Raw genomic sequence first — 17,808 nt, forward strand, 5'->3', positions numbered from 1 at the left:
AAACCCTGACACAGTTCCAGAAGTGTTTGGGTAACACTCTCAGGTACCTGGTGTAATTCTGGGGCTGTCCTGTGCAGGGTCAGGAGATCACTTTGAGGATTCCTGTAGCTCCTGTTGAGCTCAGGATATTCTATAATTCTCTAGGTAGCACCGACTTTCATCTCCACTGCTGCAGAGCAGCCAGAGGGGAGTGTGTGTGCGCCAGTGCCCTCCTGCCCCGTCCATCCTGGTCCTGGGGAGGGCAGGCCAGAGATGGAGCTGTGAGATCTGTGTCCAGAACACGCTCACACAAAGTAAAAAATGGGGTTTAAGAGTCTCCTTCAATATTGCCTGTGCTGACTTCATTCACCACAGCTCAGTTCAGTCTAATTAGTGTTGCCAGGAATCCAAGCAAACGGAATCAAAGAGAACTTCAGAGGAGATGAAGCAGGAGCAGCTGTCAGAGAGCCTCTAATGCTCATTCCTATGCATTAATTCAAAGTGCCCAAATTTCTACCCATAACAGGCAGCATGCAGCAGACAGGGGGGCTGTGAACTGGGAGCACTGGTGTTTGTCTTAGCAAACCCTGCAGTGCACCTGGGAAAGGCCGGGAGTGTTCCCCAGTGAGCACCAGCAGTGTTTGTCCTCCCACACTCGGGACATACAAATACATCAGGGGATCAGAAACTCTGAGTGTCCCTAGGGAGCCCTCGCTGCTCAGCAACAATGAAAACCATTCCCATCAGGGTTATTTATATTGGGTAATAATAGCATATTACTTATATATGGACTCAATATCTCTGTGATGGATAGGTTATTAAAACGCCAGTGGACGGGTCAGAAATTCATCAATATTTAAGCAGCACTGGTTATCAACCCAAGGCTATGCTGAGTCATTTATTTCCTTGGGCTTGGAAAAGCTTGGAGAAAGCCACAATAACTGTCTGCAGTGACTGAAGGCATATTTGGAAAAGAATTCAAACCTTGTAGTAAACAGCATTTTCCTTAAAAACAAACAGACAAGATTGATTCATGAAAGGAAAGCGATAAAAGGAGATGCAGGCAAATTTAAAAGAGAGATCTGTATCAGACAAACTAATGGGAGTGACAGGCTGCAACTTTCAGCTTGAGACAAAGACCTGTTTGTGCAGCAGCTGGGTAAATACACATCCAAAACCCAGGAAAACTGAAACCTGGCTACAGCTGAGAGGGGTGTGAGCCACGAGTGTCCCCACACTCAGCAGTGTGCTCTGCCCCTGCCCAGGACACGGCCCTTTGCCAGCAAAGAGCTCAGCAGAGCTTTCCAGAGATCTTCTGGAGCTTCCAGTGAGTCTGAATTAGTGTTAGGACAGGAGGAAACGACCTGCTGAGATGAGCTGAATGCCACCTCACAAACCCAAACGGTGTCAGTGCTGAGACGAGCTGAATGCCACCTCACAAACCCGAACAGTGTCAGTGCTGAGATGAGCTGAATGCCACCTCACAAACCCAAACGGTGTCAGTGCTGGCAGGGCACGGAGAACAGGCACTGGGAACTGCAGTGAGGAAAGGCTCCACTGCAAAGGAGCTGCCTGAGCCCTGGGCATTCCCAATGGACACCTCACTGCCAGCACTGCACAAACCTGCCCTGGGCATTCCCAATGGACACCTCACTGCCAGCACTGCACAAACCTGCCCTGGGCATTCCCAATGGACACCTCACTGCCAGCACTGCACAAACCTGCCCTGGGCATTCCCAATGGACACCTCACTGCCAGCACTGCACAAACCTGCCCTGGGCATTCCCAATGCACACCTCACTGCCAGCACTGCACAAACCTGCCCTGGGCATTCCCAATGCACACCTCACTGCCAGCACTGCACAAACCTGCCCCAGCCCTGGGCATTCCCAATGCACACCTCACTGCCAGCACTGCACAAACCTGCCCTGGGCATTCCCAATGCACACCTCACTGCCAGCACTGCACAAACCTGCCCTGGGCATTCCCAATGGACACCTCACTGCCAGCACTGCTCTCCACAGGAGCAAACCAGCCAGCGTGCATCTGTTCTCGAGCTGAGACCTTTTCCCTGGTATTTGTAGTGATATTTGAACACGTAAACATGCCCTTAAGGCTGCGAGCAGGGAAAGCTAACACAGAGTTATGAGCTGCGATGGGAAAGGCACAGCCAGGGAAAAGTGCCGAGAATCCTAATGGGGCTCCAGAAGAAATTGTGCTTTCCTGCCCCCAGAGCAGCTCCACAGGTTTTATCTGCCACCAGCAGGGACTGCCCTGAAGGGACCCTGGTGCTCCAGTGCCTGCAGGAGCAGGGTGCTGTGAATGTGCTTATGGCTTTTCTTTGTACGACTGTATCAGTCCTTAAAAATGGATTCAAAACTTTCCCTCCCAGAGCTCTTGTGCTCTTAATACAGGGCAAACAGCAACACTAACACCTCCTCATGCCACTTAAATGACATTGTTGAATCCTTATGGCAGGAGTAACCTGTCTTTTCATCTACCATGTGCCAAGTTAACAGAAAATAAACCTAAAAACGACACAAAATTATCCCTTTGTCTAAGTCCTAAAATTAGAGTTTGTTTGAAACTAAAATTGCTCAACTTTACTACAGCTTTGCTCTTTGGTGGTGACCTCCTTGTCATGAACTTGAAGCACAACAGGACTGAGATATAAACGTTTGATTTCAACACAGCTGGAGTGATGAAGACCTTGGCCAGGGGAGAATTCCATGATCTGGCCTCTGCAGGGGCACTAAATTATCTCTTGGGCTGTGTGTCACTGACTGTGATCACATCTAAGGCCTTACCACCTGTCAGGTGTGTTTCCTTAACTCACCTGAGTGCAACTCTTACCTCACTTCATATATATATATAAAGAGAAGTGGTTATAATATGTAGATATAATTTTCTTTTCTTATATGAAATTGATTGTGAAGAAAACTTAATTACATTTAGCCCATCTGCAGTAGTCAGAATAATTAAATATTTCTCTCTGCACTTATCTCTAATTTTAATGTCAACAGAGCTGTCCTAGTCCATGTTATGTTCCCATTAAAAAGGGAAAAGAAAATTGCATTTAAAACCTGCAGTGGAATGATGTGAAGTGTCTGCCTTAAACTGACAAATTCAAGGAGATTTAAAGTTAACTCACTGTTAATAACTCACTGTTACAGCAGGGTATAGAGCACCCCAATCCAGGGCAGCTCTCAGGAGGGTCAGAAAATGCTCTCCCCACGCTCCAGGTGAGCAGGTGGGGTGGGCAGGCTCAGGAGGGGGAGTGGGACAGGGGGAGGCACAGGGGGAGGCACAGGGGGAGGCACAGGGGGCAGGGGGCAGCTGTGGGACCCCTGTGCCAGGGACACTCAGCAGGGCAGGGGGCACGGGCAGGGCACACAGGGCTCCTGGGCCTCTGGGAGGGGAGATGGAAAAGGAGGAACATGAGAGGAAAAAGGTGATTTTGAACAGGGTTCAGAAAGGAGGGAGCCTTTGCCAAAGGACAGCAGGGTCTTAGAGGCCACAGGATGCAAAATCAGAAGGTCTCAAAATATATCTGTAAATGAGGACTCATCACTGAGTCAGAATGTTTCTATTGAGGTCCCACAGTGACCTCAGCTCTTGGACCCACATCAAGCTTTATTTATCAATGACCTAGAAGAAAAGACAATCATCACGGCAAGGTTTGCCCCCCTTTCTTATGAGTGCAAGATCCCACCAGGACACTGACACGGGCTCTAGGTGTGCCACAGGAACACAATGTGTATTCTAACACACCTCAGAGTACAATCTACAGGAAAAACTTTAACCATGTTTGGGGCTGATCACGAAACCACAGAACTGCAGGGGCTGGAAGGGACCTTAGAGATCTCCTTGTTCCAGTCCCTGCCGTGGGAGGGACGCCTTGCACTGAGCAGGTTCCTCAAAGCCTCAGCCAGCCTGGCCCTGAATGCGCCCCTGCCAGCTCGGGGGTGGGACAGGCACACGCTGCAGCTGGGAGAGGTGAGGGGGAGAAAAGCAACAGCCCTTGACTGTTCAGTAAATGAGCACTCCTAAAACAGACAGGAAAAATAATTAATTCTGAGAGCAACCTCTCAGGAATATTGTGGCTTCTCTCCCACTGCAAGTTTGAAATAGAGCTGGATGTTTTTCTTTACAAAAATGCTCCAACTCGTGTACTAGAACAAACTATTGGAAAGGAAGCAGAGACCAATGTGGGGAAGAACTGTTTTCCCCAGCAAACCTAAATCTTAGGCAGCCTTAGAATGAAATCAAGATCACAGAGCACTGAGGTGGGGAGCACTGAGTGCCAAATGCCCTTGTCCAAGTGATAGAAAGGAGCAAATGTTTCTTTCAGCACAGGGCTCTGTTTGCAGTGCTTTCCCAAATCTCTTCTGCACACTCCCAGTTTCCTCTAGCCCTTCAAAAGTAGGTCCAGATAATTGCAAGAACTGGGCTGTGTCTCAGTAGAAATATTAAGAGAGAGAGACTAATGCTAAAAGGAACTGTAAATGTGCACTTCATGCTTGCAAATATATTAAATTAATAATAATAGAGGAGTAACTGGATGCATTTTGACAGGCACAGAGGTTTTTTTCATTTGGGTATCTCTTGGCTGTTTTTTCTGAAAGACTGACAGAATTGTGAGGAAGAGTGGAAAGGAGATAGAGGAAATCACCGATTACACTTTTGTTTTGTTTTGGATGAGAAAAAAGCAAGCACTGGGGTGGCAGATATGGGCACAGATAGCTTCTGCCTTCAGCAGCACCAGCACAAGGGTCTGTCCCCCTGTGCTGCCTCACACAAAGTCAGTGGAACAACTGTCTTGACAAACAGACAAACACTGGCATTTGGTGATAAAAAGGAAGCATACCCCAAAACTCTGGATTTAAACAGCAGGCAAGGACGTGACAGACAAACAGAGGCACATGGGGATGTATCTATCATACCTCCATCGTTGTCCAGGTTATCTGCACACACCATTTCCATGACAACGTTGCAGCCCGGGCCACTCCAGCCCACTTGGCAGACACAGTGCCACCCGTTCTGGTCCAGAGTGCACCTCCCATTGCCATAGCAGAGACCTGGGCAGCCATCTGGAACAGAGAGGGGGAAAAAGCCTCGTGAAGGGATATTTCCTCTTATTTTGCAGTTGCAATTTTTCATTAACATTCCTACTTCTAGCACTACGCCTGCTGCTCTCAAATGATCACAGCTCGGAAGCCACTTACATTTCTGGCCCAATATGGAAAAATCCCCACTTGGTCCTTCCCTCTGCTTGCCCAAAGGTAGTTCATTGGTGAGGAATGAAGATTTTTTTTTCAGTGTCAAATATTTGGTGCACAGGAAAAAAGTGAGTAAAGTCGTGCTATAAAGTTCTAAAGCAATGTCCCTCTCTTTCTCTATTGAAAAATAAACTGTGGTTCACCAACAATATCACACACATTATCAAGATTTATATCAGACACACATGGAAAACATTGTCTAAATGACAAACTGGCATCTGTGGACATAATCCTACACATTGCAGGGAGTAGAAGTGACCTTTTTATTCTGTTCATAAATACTCATCTGACTGAGAAAAAGCCAATTTGATTTATGCTGCAACACACTCTTTCCAGGCAATGGAGGGAGCTTTGCCTTCCTGCTGCACTTCCTTCCCTGAGAGCTGATCCCAGCAGGACCAACACATCTCCTTTGGTGGTGCTGACTCTAGATCAGAACCAGATCAAGAAGCTGCAGCATCCTCTCAGTTATGTGCTTGCAATTGAATCCACAGTAATCTGGACACTCCCATCTCCATTTCTTGCCTGTAAGAGCGAGAGGAATGTGTCCACTCGTGTCCATCTGCCTGCACAGAGCAGTGCCAGCTCAGACATTTGTCAGCTCTCACCATGGCACACGCGGAGCCAAAGGACAGTGGACAAAGCCTGGCACCGAGTGTGACAGAGTGAGAGGCATCACTGCCAAGGTGCCTCCTTCCTTTTTGCCAGCGTGGACATCTGAAACCCCCTGTGCACCTGACGCTGAGATAACACCCAGGTGTTATAGCAGAGAGGGTTTTTGAGGAGGAAAGAAGAATCAGTGCCTGACAGCCCCAGGATGCTCCACATGGACTTTGCTGTGTCAGGCTGTGATTCAGAGCCCCACATTTCCTGCTCACATTAGACACGGGATCTCCCTCCCTCTCACTCTGGCACAGTTTACCAGCCCCATCTGCAGAGGGTCCAAGGGTCTGGCCCTCCTGCTCAGAAAACTGGGGATGGGTGGCACCATTTTCTCTCATTTTCCATTGACTTGTGGAAGAGACTGCTCCAAAACAACACGAACTTGGCAACCACCAAATATACCAGAAAAACCTCCTGCAGGGGGCTGGGGAAAGCGCAGGGTGTGAGAGCTCCTTTGGGTAATGTGGATGCTTTCCCACTTTCAGCCACTGTCCTGCTGAGTTAATTCATTTCTTGTACATGATTATATTTAGCTGGTGTGCGTGGTTACCCTCTAAGTCTATAAATGCAATAAAACAAATGCGTACGTGCTTTTGCTATTATCTAATTCCAAAGAAATAAAACAAGAACCATGAAATAAGCACTGAGGTCCCTCTGAGCTTGGTTTGGTACTTGAGTGAGCAGCATTTCTGGAAGGGCTGTGCCTCCGTGCCGTGCCCAGCGTGGGGCAGGGCAGGGGCTGGCACCGACAGGGGCGAGCAGCACCTGCACAAGGCACAGCAAAGGAGCAGCACAGACACAGCCACAGCAAACTCAGCTCTTGTGCAAATGATTTCAAGAGAACTGGATCACATCTGGCACAGACAGCTTTACAGAACAAGAGTGCTGCTCTACATAAAGAAACTTCAAGCATAAATGACAAAAAAATATTTTTTTTACTTCTCGTGGGAGACAGTATCAACAGCAGCTTTTTAGCAAGTACTCAGCTCTGGCATTACTTTGGATGGTAAACACGAGCAAAAAATGGATTTGCCTAACACAGCACATCAGATGGCCCTGTAAAACATGCTTACATTGCTACAAGTTTGCAAATGAGTTGAGCACATTACTTATTAAAAACTGCATTTTCTGCTGTAAATCTCTGTCTCTGTGTGTGCATATATATCTATTTATATCTCCATAAACAAATGTGTCATCTATCCTGGGAACCCAGCAGTACAGAAGCTCAAACAAAATGAGTAACAAAAACCACTCCATTTCCAATATTTCTGTATATTTTCATTATTATTTTTGGAATGCTGATAGGAAAAGCTTACCTTGAACAGCATCTAAGTAGTGAGCTTAAAAAAGAAAAGAACAAAACTGAGATGGATCAGACTTCTGTACCAAATGAAAATACATTTGCTCATGGCTTGACACCAAAGTTTAGGTATAAATGTCTCCCTGCTCCTGCAGGCAGAGCTGCTCTGTGCCCAGAACGTGGTGCTGGTGAAATTCTCCATTTGATGACAACTGTGCTGGGGCCCCCTGCACTGCCTACAACGTGAGCAGCAGCTCCTCTTTTCAAGCACTTGGGTCCCTCTCGGGATTTGCTCTAAACAATCTGCAGAAAACAACGCTCTTCCTCCACCACAAACCTGATTCTTGCTCAGCAAACCTGATTTAGTGAATTCTAGAGCCAGGGAATGAATTATCTTATAATGATCAAGATAAAGTTAACACATTCGAGATTTTTTTTCAAGAAACAAACGTGAGACCTTATGCTGCTCATCTCTAAAAATTGGATAATAATCTCACTTTGTGACGTTTTAAGGAGAAACACTCAGACTTTGCAAAAAAACCTGTTGAATTTCATTAGAATATAACTATTACATTTTTATAGTAGACTAATGACTTCTAAAAAGATCTGAAAGCTTTACCTTATTAGGAATATTCTTAGCAATCAGCTCTAGGAAAAACATCATTAGCAGTAAGTAAAATATGTAAATCCTCAGACAGAAAGAGAAGAGATTTAATGGAAGAATTATGGTAGGGTAAATAATAGCTTTGTCTCCTCACACCTTCTATTTTTTACACATTTTTCTCCTTCCTTACTACAAAATTCACAAATGGACTCATCCCGAAGATATCTTAGACTGGGCTATCTTTCCTGTCTGTGGGTGTTTTCAATGAATGAATCTGTTATTTGCCCTGCACAGAAAGCTGTGCCAGTGGGCACAGAGGCACCTCTGTCACACCTGTCTGGACTCAGACTCTGCTTTCCCGAGCCAGATTTCCATCGGAGCGAGGGTGATCATGCAGGGCTGGATGGGACTGGTGTGTTCCAGTGTGGGGCACAACTGGTGTGTTCCAAGGGCACAGTTGGTGTTGTGTCCCAGGGGGGCACAGTTATTGGTGTTTTGCCCCGGGGGGCAGAGTTGTTGGTGTTTTGTTTCAGTGAGGGGCTCAGTTGTTGGTGTTTTGTTTCAGTGAGGGGCTCAGTTGTTGGTGTTTTGTTTCAGTGTGGGGCTCAGTTGTTGGTGTTTTGTTTCAGTGTGGGGCTCAGTTGTTGGTGTTTTGTTTCAGTGTGGGGCTCAGTTGTTGGTGTTTCAGTGTGGGGCTCAGTTGTTGGTGTTTTGTTTCGGTGAGGGGCTCAGTTGCTGGTGTTTTGTTTCGGTGAGGGGCTCAGTTGTTGGTGTTTTGTTTCAGTGTGGGGCTCAGTTGTGTTTTGTTTCAGTGTGGGGCTCAGTTGTTGGTGTTTTGTTTCGGTGAGGGGCTCAGTTGTTGGTGTTTTGTCTCAGTGTGGGGCTCAGTTGTTGGTGTTTTGTTTCAGTGTGGGGCTCAGTTGTTGGTGTTTTGTTTCAGTGAGGGGCTCAGTTGTTGGTGTTTTGTTTCAGTGTGGGGCTCAGTTGTTGGTGTTTTGTTTCAGTGTGGGGCTCAGTTGTTGGTGTTTTGTTTCAGTGAGGGGCTCAGTTGTTGGTGTTTTGTCTCAGTGTGGGGCTCAGTTGTTGGTGTTTTGTCTCAGTGTGGGGCTCAGTTGTTGGTGTTTTGTTTCAGTGTGGGGCTCAGTTGTTGGTGTTTTGTTTTGGTGAGGGGCTCAGTTGTTGGTGTTTTGTTTAAGTGTGGGGCTCAGTTGTTGGTGTTTTGTTTTGGTGAGGGGCTCAGCTGTTGGTGTTTTGTTTCGGTGAGGGGCTCAGGTCCTTACCGATGGAGCAGTGGTCGCCCTCCCAGCCCGGGCTGCACTCGCAGCGCCCGTCGCGGCAGTGCCCGTGCTCGGCGCAGGGTGCAGGGCACGTCCTCTCCTCGCACGTGGGGCCCACCCAGCCCTCCTCGCACTGGCAGATCCCTCTGGAGCACACGCCGTGGCTGCCGCAGTCCAGGGTGCACAGCTCTGCACGGAAACACACACGGCTGTGGGACAGCACTGCAAACACACTGCAAACACACTGCAGACACACTGCAAACACACTGCAAACACACTGCAAACACCCTGCAAACACCCTGAGCACCAGGGCTAGACACACACACGGCTGTGGGACAGCACTACAAACACACTGCAAACACACTGAGCACCAGGGCTAAACAACACACACAGGTGTGGGACAGCACTGCACACTGCAAACACACTGCAAACACACTGCAAACACCCTGCAAACACCCTGAGCACCAGGGCTAGACACACACACGGCTGTGGGACAGCACTACAAACACACTGCAAACACACTGAGCACCAGGGCTAAACAACACACACAGGTGTGGGACAGCACTGCACACTGCAAACACACTGAGCACCAGGGCTAAACAACACACACGGCTGTGGGACAGCCCTGCACACACCCTGCACACACACTGAGCACCAGGGCTAAACAACACACACGGCTGTGGGACAGCCCTGCACACTGCACACACCCCGAGCACCAGGGCTAACCCCTCTGTACCAGGATCACTCACAGGCTGGATCAAACACGGGTCCATCTCTCAGCACACACCTCCTGAGCCTGCCTGCCCCCCTCTCCAGCAGTTACCTGGCACATCATTTACCTGCCTGGGTGGGGACTGCAAACGATGCCTTTGCAGAGGGTACAGTAATGTGGTGTGAACCACACAAAGAATGACAATAGACAGCTTCTGACTGATTCTACTGAGACCCAATTCTAAAATCTCTCACAAACTCAAATACTGTGAGCTGAATTCAAGGACAGGGCGGCACATAAAATACATACAAGCAAACCAGTCTTTTAGAAATTCAGATGTTTGTGGTGATGACAGAATGGCCTCCACTTGCAGCACAGAGGGCCACCAGAAATGCAGTAACCTCACCCTGACACAGCATGCACACTCCATGTGCAGCCCATTCAGAGCCCCCTCCTAAAATGGCTTTTGAGGATTCAGACTTGTTTTTTTCCTTCCTGACCTGCATCAGTCACCTGCTAAGAAACCAGGAAGGCTGGTTCAGGGAATACCTCCTTCCTCGCCCTCAGAGGGATTTCCCTACCTGGGCACTGCAGAACAGCCCCGATTGTGAAGTGGCAGGAAAGTCCAGAATTGTTCCAATACATCACCATTGCTAACTGCAATTCTACTTCCATGTACACTAAAGTTGTTCCATGTATACTAAATGAAAAGAATGGTTTCATTAGAGAAATGTTCCATATAGTTTGAATTTATTTAGAACAATTATTGTAAAGACAGAATTTGCTTGTTATCCTGCAATTAACCTGCTACAGAAATGTCTCCTCCCTCTTCCTCTTGGAGAGCAGCTGATCTAAGCCAAACACTTGTGTCTGCTCTGATTTCAAATGTCATTGCTACATATTTAGTTGTGGCAGGATTTCTTCCCTTGTCAGATTTTAAACAATGATCATTTAGATCTTGGAACTATTGTATATAAACACCCTTAAACGCACTTGTAGTGACAAATGCTGTCACTTACATACCAAGAAAAGTTTTTAAAGTTTAAATTGAAATCTTATCTTCCAATCATTTTAACACAAAGTAAAAAGCAGCACAGAAGTGGAACAGCACAGTGACATCAAAGACCTGCTGGGCTCTGTCTTGAGAGCTCAGCCCTTATTTTTGTTGCCAGCCAGGGTGACAGCACAGTGCACAATCAAAAGGATGGGTGAGTGACAAACTGCAAGAGCACTGTCCAACTCAAATTCAGAAGTAGGAGGCATGGCAAAGAACATCACACAAAATGCAGTAAAAGCAATTGCAAAGTGTCCTTAGGAAGTCAAAATCAGCTATATAAAAAATTACTGAATTTACTATTTGGACAGGGAGTTGCGTTATACTGGAGCAGAAGATACAAGTAACTATCGGATGGTACAATTCTATGATATTCCCCAAGAACAGGATGTAAAACAAGAGAAGAGACTGCTCTGTTATACTGAAATGAAAAACGGGGCTGAGTCTGGGGCATTAGAGCTTCCCCAGCCACCCCAGCTGACCTGAGCTCAGCCCGCTCACACTCTGTTGTCTCTGAGCCTTGAGACTCACACTCTGGGGTGATTTCATAGGGCTTCAGAAATGCTGTTTACCAGGATAATTTATTCTTCTGCCAAGCAAATCCAAGATTCTCCACAGACTTCTCATGCAAAGCAAGGGAAATCAAGCCTAACATCATCCTATTAATGCTGTGGTAGAACATGCAGCTGTAATCCACAGCTAATTCAAACAACCAAGACCAAAACAAGGATTATCAGTTCAGGTTGTCCTGTTTTAAATGCAAAACTATTTCTTAACTCCTCCTGCAGATCAACAAGCCCAGAAACCTCCATGTAGCAGGGAGCCACATCAGCATTTGTGTTTGTGTTGAGGGTTTCTGCCAGCCTGGACAAACTGTGCCATTTATTCTGTTAAAAGTTAATTTTGGTTTTGAACAAAGCCCAGCCTTGCAGAGTCACTGGCAGAGTGCTGGGGGCTGGCTCAGACAACCCCTGCAGCTTCCCCCAGAATTTCTGCAAATCCACTTTGCATCAAATCTCAATTTCTGTGTCCTTACACTCACACCAGTTAATGAAAAGAGACTTCAAAGATGTTCAGCTCAGTCTAGAATTTTTACTGACACATCCTTAATTCTGAATGCTCATTAATTTCTTGGAAAAAGGCAAATGTGAGCTGTGAACCATTATTTGTACATATTCTTCAGATGGAGACAAACAGTTGATCATTCCTGAGCTAATCTAAAAAGCATTAAAAATGCACTCCACACTCTTCATTTTAATTACCTAAGTCAACAGTGAGTTCTTTCAAATGTGTTTTATAATAAGTTCCTACTTACGTGTTATGAAAAGGGAAATTAAAGCTAAATATTTTATAATTTGTAATGATAAGGGAAGATTTTAATGTCAATTCAACATGTGTCAGAAATAACTCCTGGAAAGTCATGCTAAGAATACAAAACTGTATGTAAACAAAAGTGACCAAATACCAGGAAACACTCATTAGACTTTTGTTCAGTGGTGAGTCTTGTTCTACAGAGAGTCTAAACTTTCAGCATTATATTAATAATTTTGCTATCCATTTTTTAATAAGTGGTTTTCCATGAAGATTAGAAATTAATCTACCCTGACTTTCACCCAATAACCTTAACTGCCAGAGGCAGCAAAAAAATCACCTATCTAGACCTAATAAAGAAGTTTCTTCAATTTAAATATACATTGCATTTAATAAGTTTGCATGATAATTTCAAGAATGTTCCTGAGCTTTTTAAATTACTTTCCTGCTGTGTCCTGGAGACAACTCTGCTCTAGCTTTCATTTTCAGCAACTGACTTTATTAATATCATTTTTTACACCACAAAAAAAGTTCAAAAATGTAGAATTTTAGGAGTTTCAAAAGCACTTGAGCTTTTTTCCCCCTGTAAAACCTGATGGAAATTTGTTCCCCTTAGAGGAGGTTACCCAGGAGTGCACTGCAGAGGTTTCATGCAGACACCAAGCTGTACCTATCCCTGCTAGGAGAGAGGTTATTTTTATGGAACATTTATCTCGTTTTCCCAATTTCCACAAAGCCCTTTGGCAATCTGGATGTTAACTGATGCCAGCAGTGCCCCAGGAGGGCAGGGAGGTGTGTGGCTTCCCACACCCTTTACTGGCACAGCTGTGCCAACAAAGGCCCTGGCAGGGTCCAGGGGTGGGCGCTGCCCTTGGGATATCCCTGAGACCCCTCCAGCCCAACCCTCCTGTGCCCTGTGGCCAGGCAGGGACAGCACAGCACAACTGCAGGGACAGCACAGCACAACTGCAGGGACAGCACAGCACAACTGCAGGGACAGCACAGCTGCAGGGACAGCACAGCACAACTGCAGGGACAGCACAGCACAACCGCAGGGACAGCACAGCACAACTGCAGGGACAGCACAACTGCAGGGACAGCACAGCACAACTGCAGGGACAGCACAGCACAACTGCAGGGACAGCACAACTGCAGGGACAGCACAGCACAACTGCAGGGACAGCACAGCCGCAGGGACAGCACAGCACAACTGCAGGGACAGCACAACTGCAGGGACAGCACAGCACAACTGCAGGGACAGCACAACTGCAGGGACAGCACAGCACAACTGCAGGGACAGCACAGCACAACTGCAGGGACAGCACAGCCGCAGGGACAGCACAGCACAACTGCAGGGACAGCACAACTGCAGGGACAGCACAGCACAACCACAGGGACAGCACAGCACAACTGCAGGGACAGCACAGCACAACTGCAGGGACAGCACAGCACAACTGCAGGGACAGCACAGCACAACTGCAGGGACAGCACAGCACAACTGCAGGGACAGCACAGCACAACTGCAGGGACAGCACAGCACAACTGCAGGGACAGCACAGCACAGCTGCAGGGACAGCACAGCACAACTGCAGGGACAGCACAGCACAACTGCAGGGACAGCACAGCACAACTGCAGGGACAGCACAGCACAACTGCAGGGACAGCACAACTGCAGGGACAGCACAGCACAGCTGCAGGGACAGCACAGCACAACTGCAGGGACAGCACAACTGCAGGGACAGCACAGCACAACTGCAGGGACAGCACAGCACAGCTGCAGGGACAGCACAACTGCAGGGACAGCACAGCACAACTGCAGGGACAGCACAGCACAACTGCAGGGACAGCACAGCACAGCCGCAGGGACAGCACAGCACAGCTGCAGGGACAGCACAGCACAGCTGCAGGGACAACACAGCACAACTGCAGGGACAGCACAGCACAGCCGCAGGGACAGCACAGCACAACTGCAGGGACAGCACAACTGCAGGGACAGCACAGCACAACTGCAGGGACAGCACAGCACAGCTGCAGGGACAGCACAGCACAACTGCAGGGACAGCACAGCACAGCTGCAGGGACAGCACAACTGCAGGGACAGCACAGCTGCAGGGACAGCACAGCACAACTGCAGGGACAGCACAACTGCAGGGACAGCACAGCACAGCTGCAGGGACAGCACAGCACAGCTGCAGGGGCTCTGCCGTGTCCAGGGCCCCAACAGCCCCAGCTGCATCAAAGGGATCTCAAGTGGCTGCAATAATTAACGCTGAAGCCCTTCTCTGTTCCTGCCAGGCCGGGGAACAATTCCCTGTGGGACCTGAGCCCAGGCTCTGTGTGGGAGGCAGCAGTGGGCACTGCTGTCCCTGCCTGTCCCCCACACCACCGAGGACACGTGATGGGAGCCTGCACAGAGCCTGCTGTGAAACGGAGCTCAATCAGAAATAAATCAGTGTGATAGATCACCGCCAAATGACTGATCTATTTTAGCATAAATTTATAACAAATAGAGCTGCAAAGGACTTCCCAGGATCATCTATTATTGTTTCAAATTAAATCATGCCCGGCATCCCTGAAAAGCTCCCAGCACAGAGAACAGGACTGCTGTGACAGGCAATTCATAGCAGACCATCTTCACGGACAAATATTCTCTCAATCTAAACTCCTCTTGCTGCAACATTCCTTATCCTTCTCTTCATGCATGGCATGCAAAGAGCTGACACTGAAATATATTAAAGGTCACCTCACAGTACCACAACAATGTGCTATAGTTGGGTGGATAAATTCAAAGCAACTCTTTCTGCAAAACTATTGCATTGAATTTATTATCATATATCTCTCCAAAATAATTTTCACAGTCATTTCCAAAGATTCTTTGCCTGAAGTGGGACGTGGTGGCCCATCCCAACAAAAGGCTCAGAGTGAGATTCCTCTCACCTGAACTGAAACATTTGTCTGAAACACTTTCCTTTTGCAGTCTGTTATCAGACTAGAATGCTTAAATTTATTCACCTATTGATATTTATCCTTTCTGACACTGTCACAAAGCACGACTGTAGCATTTATATAAAGCTGTGTTAAGCCAAAGAAAAATTATTTGGAAAAAATCTTAAGGAGAAAACAAGTCCAGCTCTAAATTGCATCTGCCCTCCTTTCTGGCTCTGAACGATGTTAGAGAGGCTCAGAGCATATTCCAGCTATTTACAGTTTGCCATGAATTACACAAACAGGGACTTGTCTTAGCCCACAAAATACCATTTTTTTATGTGTCTTCTTGATGTCTTCTAATACTTTAATTCGTATTAAGTACCCCCTTCCCTGCATGATTACCTGACTGATAACCTGTTCATATTTCCTCTTCAGTAGATCTCTGGGTTTTGCTATGAAATGAATTAGTGATTCCAGAAAATAAGCTTTTGTGTGGTCGTTAGCATTTAAAAAACCCCAGCACGGCTGAGATCTGAGTAGAGGACTGGCCCAGGCCCTGTTTTGCTCAGGATTATCTCAGGAGCTGTTCTACCAGGAGGCCAAGAGGCCCTTCAGGAGGTTGGGTCTTCCTCAGAGAGACAAGAGTTGCAGAAAAGAACCATTGAATAGCCATTAACTCCAGTGCCTAATTATAGATTATTAATAGAATGCCTCCAGTAGGAAGGCAGCCTTTAGCACTACTGTGTATCACAAGATACATGAATGCAACTGCATATAAAAAGCCCTGTAAGGTAGTTTCTGACAATGCTACATCTATTTACAAGCATCTTTTTGCAACTGGAAGCCTCAATTTGCTTGAAAATTTATTTGTGTGGAAAAGTAATCAGTGGACAGACAGAAAGGTCTAGAGGGCAAATACAACAGAGGCTGGGGAAATGACAGAGCAACTTTTTCCCCTTCTGAGATGTTCTATCACACTTTTTTCACCCAGCTTTATTTTTCATCTGATGAAGATTTTCTTCCTGATCCAAATCCAATTTATATATATAAAGCCCCTCACTCTGTATCGATTTCAGTGTGGTTCAAAATGGTATTTTTACAGTACAAAAATTTAATCAATACCGCCCGAAGAAGCTGGACTGGTAATGGTAAACATGCTAACAGATATTTCATTTCAGGCAGCCCAAGCACCGAGAGCGGATACCCCTGTACGGATTCCTCATCTGGCACTGGAACATCTCTGTTTGGCCAGGGCAGGGTGTGAAGGAGAACAGGGCTGGGCTGGGCTGGCCACAGCAGGGCTCAGCTGGGTCTGTCCCAGAGGTGACACAGCTGGGACGAGGCCAGCAGGGAAAATGCTAAAATAAATGAGCAGAAGTGAAACCTAAGAGCACACACGGGCAAGGAGGGGCACACAGAGACCTCACCAGGGTAAATGTGGCATTTCCTTGTCCCGTTTGGTCCTGTTCTATAATTTGTCCTCACAGTTTCATTTCAAGCCCTACTTGTGGCAAAGCAGGGAGGTGTCAGTCACCACTGGGGACCTCTGCTCTGACTAACGAGCCCTGAAATCCTCTGCACACCACAAGAACCACAGGAGGAAGGGCTGTGCTGCCTCTGCTGGATTAATTCATTGCTGAATGAGGTGCAGACAGCAACAGATTAAGAATCTTAATTTTCAGGAAGAAAAAGGAAAGGAAAGGGCCATTATTTTTGGCATATCTGCAAGATAAGCAGAGATCAGTTGAAAAACACTCCATGTTTCCTCATTGTGTATCTCATACCCTTGACTTATCCCGTTTCTTAAATCAATACATTACTACATCAGGTATTTTTGGTTCCCTGGGGACTGATTTAAACACGTTGGATAATTATTTTTTATTGGAATGCTTCTTCACTGCCTTAAATTTCTCATGCTTTAAATTCTGCAGCAACACATATTAAGTGTTCCAATCTTTAACTAGTATGTTTTTAATAGAAACCTCGCTCACCAGATACATTTTTGCAAACTCTTGCAACTCTACAGGAGATAAAAAAATCAAACTGTCACACATTTTTTCTTTTCAATGAAATATACAGTAGTAGGGAAGAGTCTTTCTACAATGCCAGACAATGTACAGCAGGGGAACTTCAATCATCCTTTTAATTAGCAGAGCAGCAACAGGCAAAGCTCCTCACAAATTACAGAAAGAGGACGGTTAGATGAAATTAAGCAAGTCCATCATTTCTTAAGAACAAACCAGGGAAGGATGTTTCTAGTATAATTAAAAAGTTCTTGAGATTTGTCTAAAACAGGCAGCAGAGTGGAAGCACCAATGTGCTACTGAGCAGTCCATGGAAAATGCACATTTCATCATGCACCGAGGAAATTCCAAGGCCATTTTCACTACTGCAGGCTCTTTGTAGTGAACATCCTTGTCCTTGCACATGAGAATGACTGACACCCGTACTCTGCAATTCCCTGAACCTGAAGAGTTTCTGATTACGAGGAAATGGCTTCACCTAATTATTTTTTCAAGTTGCAGTTTTTGATGTTTAATTTTGAAACCTATTTGAGATGTCTTGAACTATATTAATATACTGCATTATGCCTTCATTTCTTTTTGAAGTACTTTACTGTAAAAAATGCAGACTTCTAATGATTTTTAAATTACTCCACTCTGCACATATCAATTTACAACAATTACAACATTTTGCATTT

The 17,808-nt window shown here is 46.4% G+C and overlaps 1 protein-coding gene across 1 annotated transcript in view; it reads right to left on the reverse strand.

The window, feature by feature from the left end:
* The window catches only part of TENM1 (teneurin transmembrane protein 1), a 209,518-nt gene that overhangs the window by 68,618 nt on the left and 123,092 nt on the right, over positions 1–17,808 (reverse strand). Inside the window, exons 12-13 of the mRNA XM_063416608.1 lie at positions 9,106–9,291; positions 4,923–5,069 (exon numbers count right to left, since the gene is read on the reverse strand). Of these exons, the coding sequence (XP_063272678.1) occupies positions 4,923–5,069; positions 9,106–9,291 (333 nt within the window). The remainder of the gene's footprint in view (positions 1–4,922; positions 5,070–9,105; positions 9,292–17,808) is intronic.

Source organism: Prinia subflava, chromosome 20 (genome assembly GCF_021018805.1).
Source record: "Prinia subflava isolate CZ2003 ecotype Zambia chromosome 20, Cam_Psub_1.2, whole genome shotgun sequence".
NCBI classification, from domain to species: domain Eukaryota; kingdom Metazoa; phylum Chordata; class Aves; order Passeriformes; family Cisticolidae; genus Prinia; species Prinia subflava.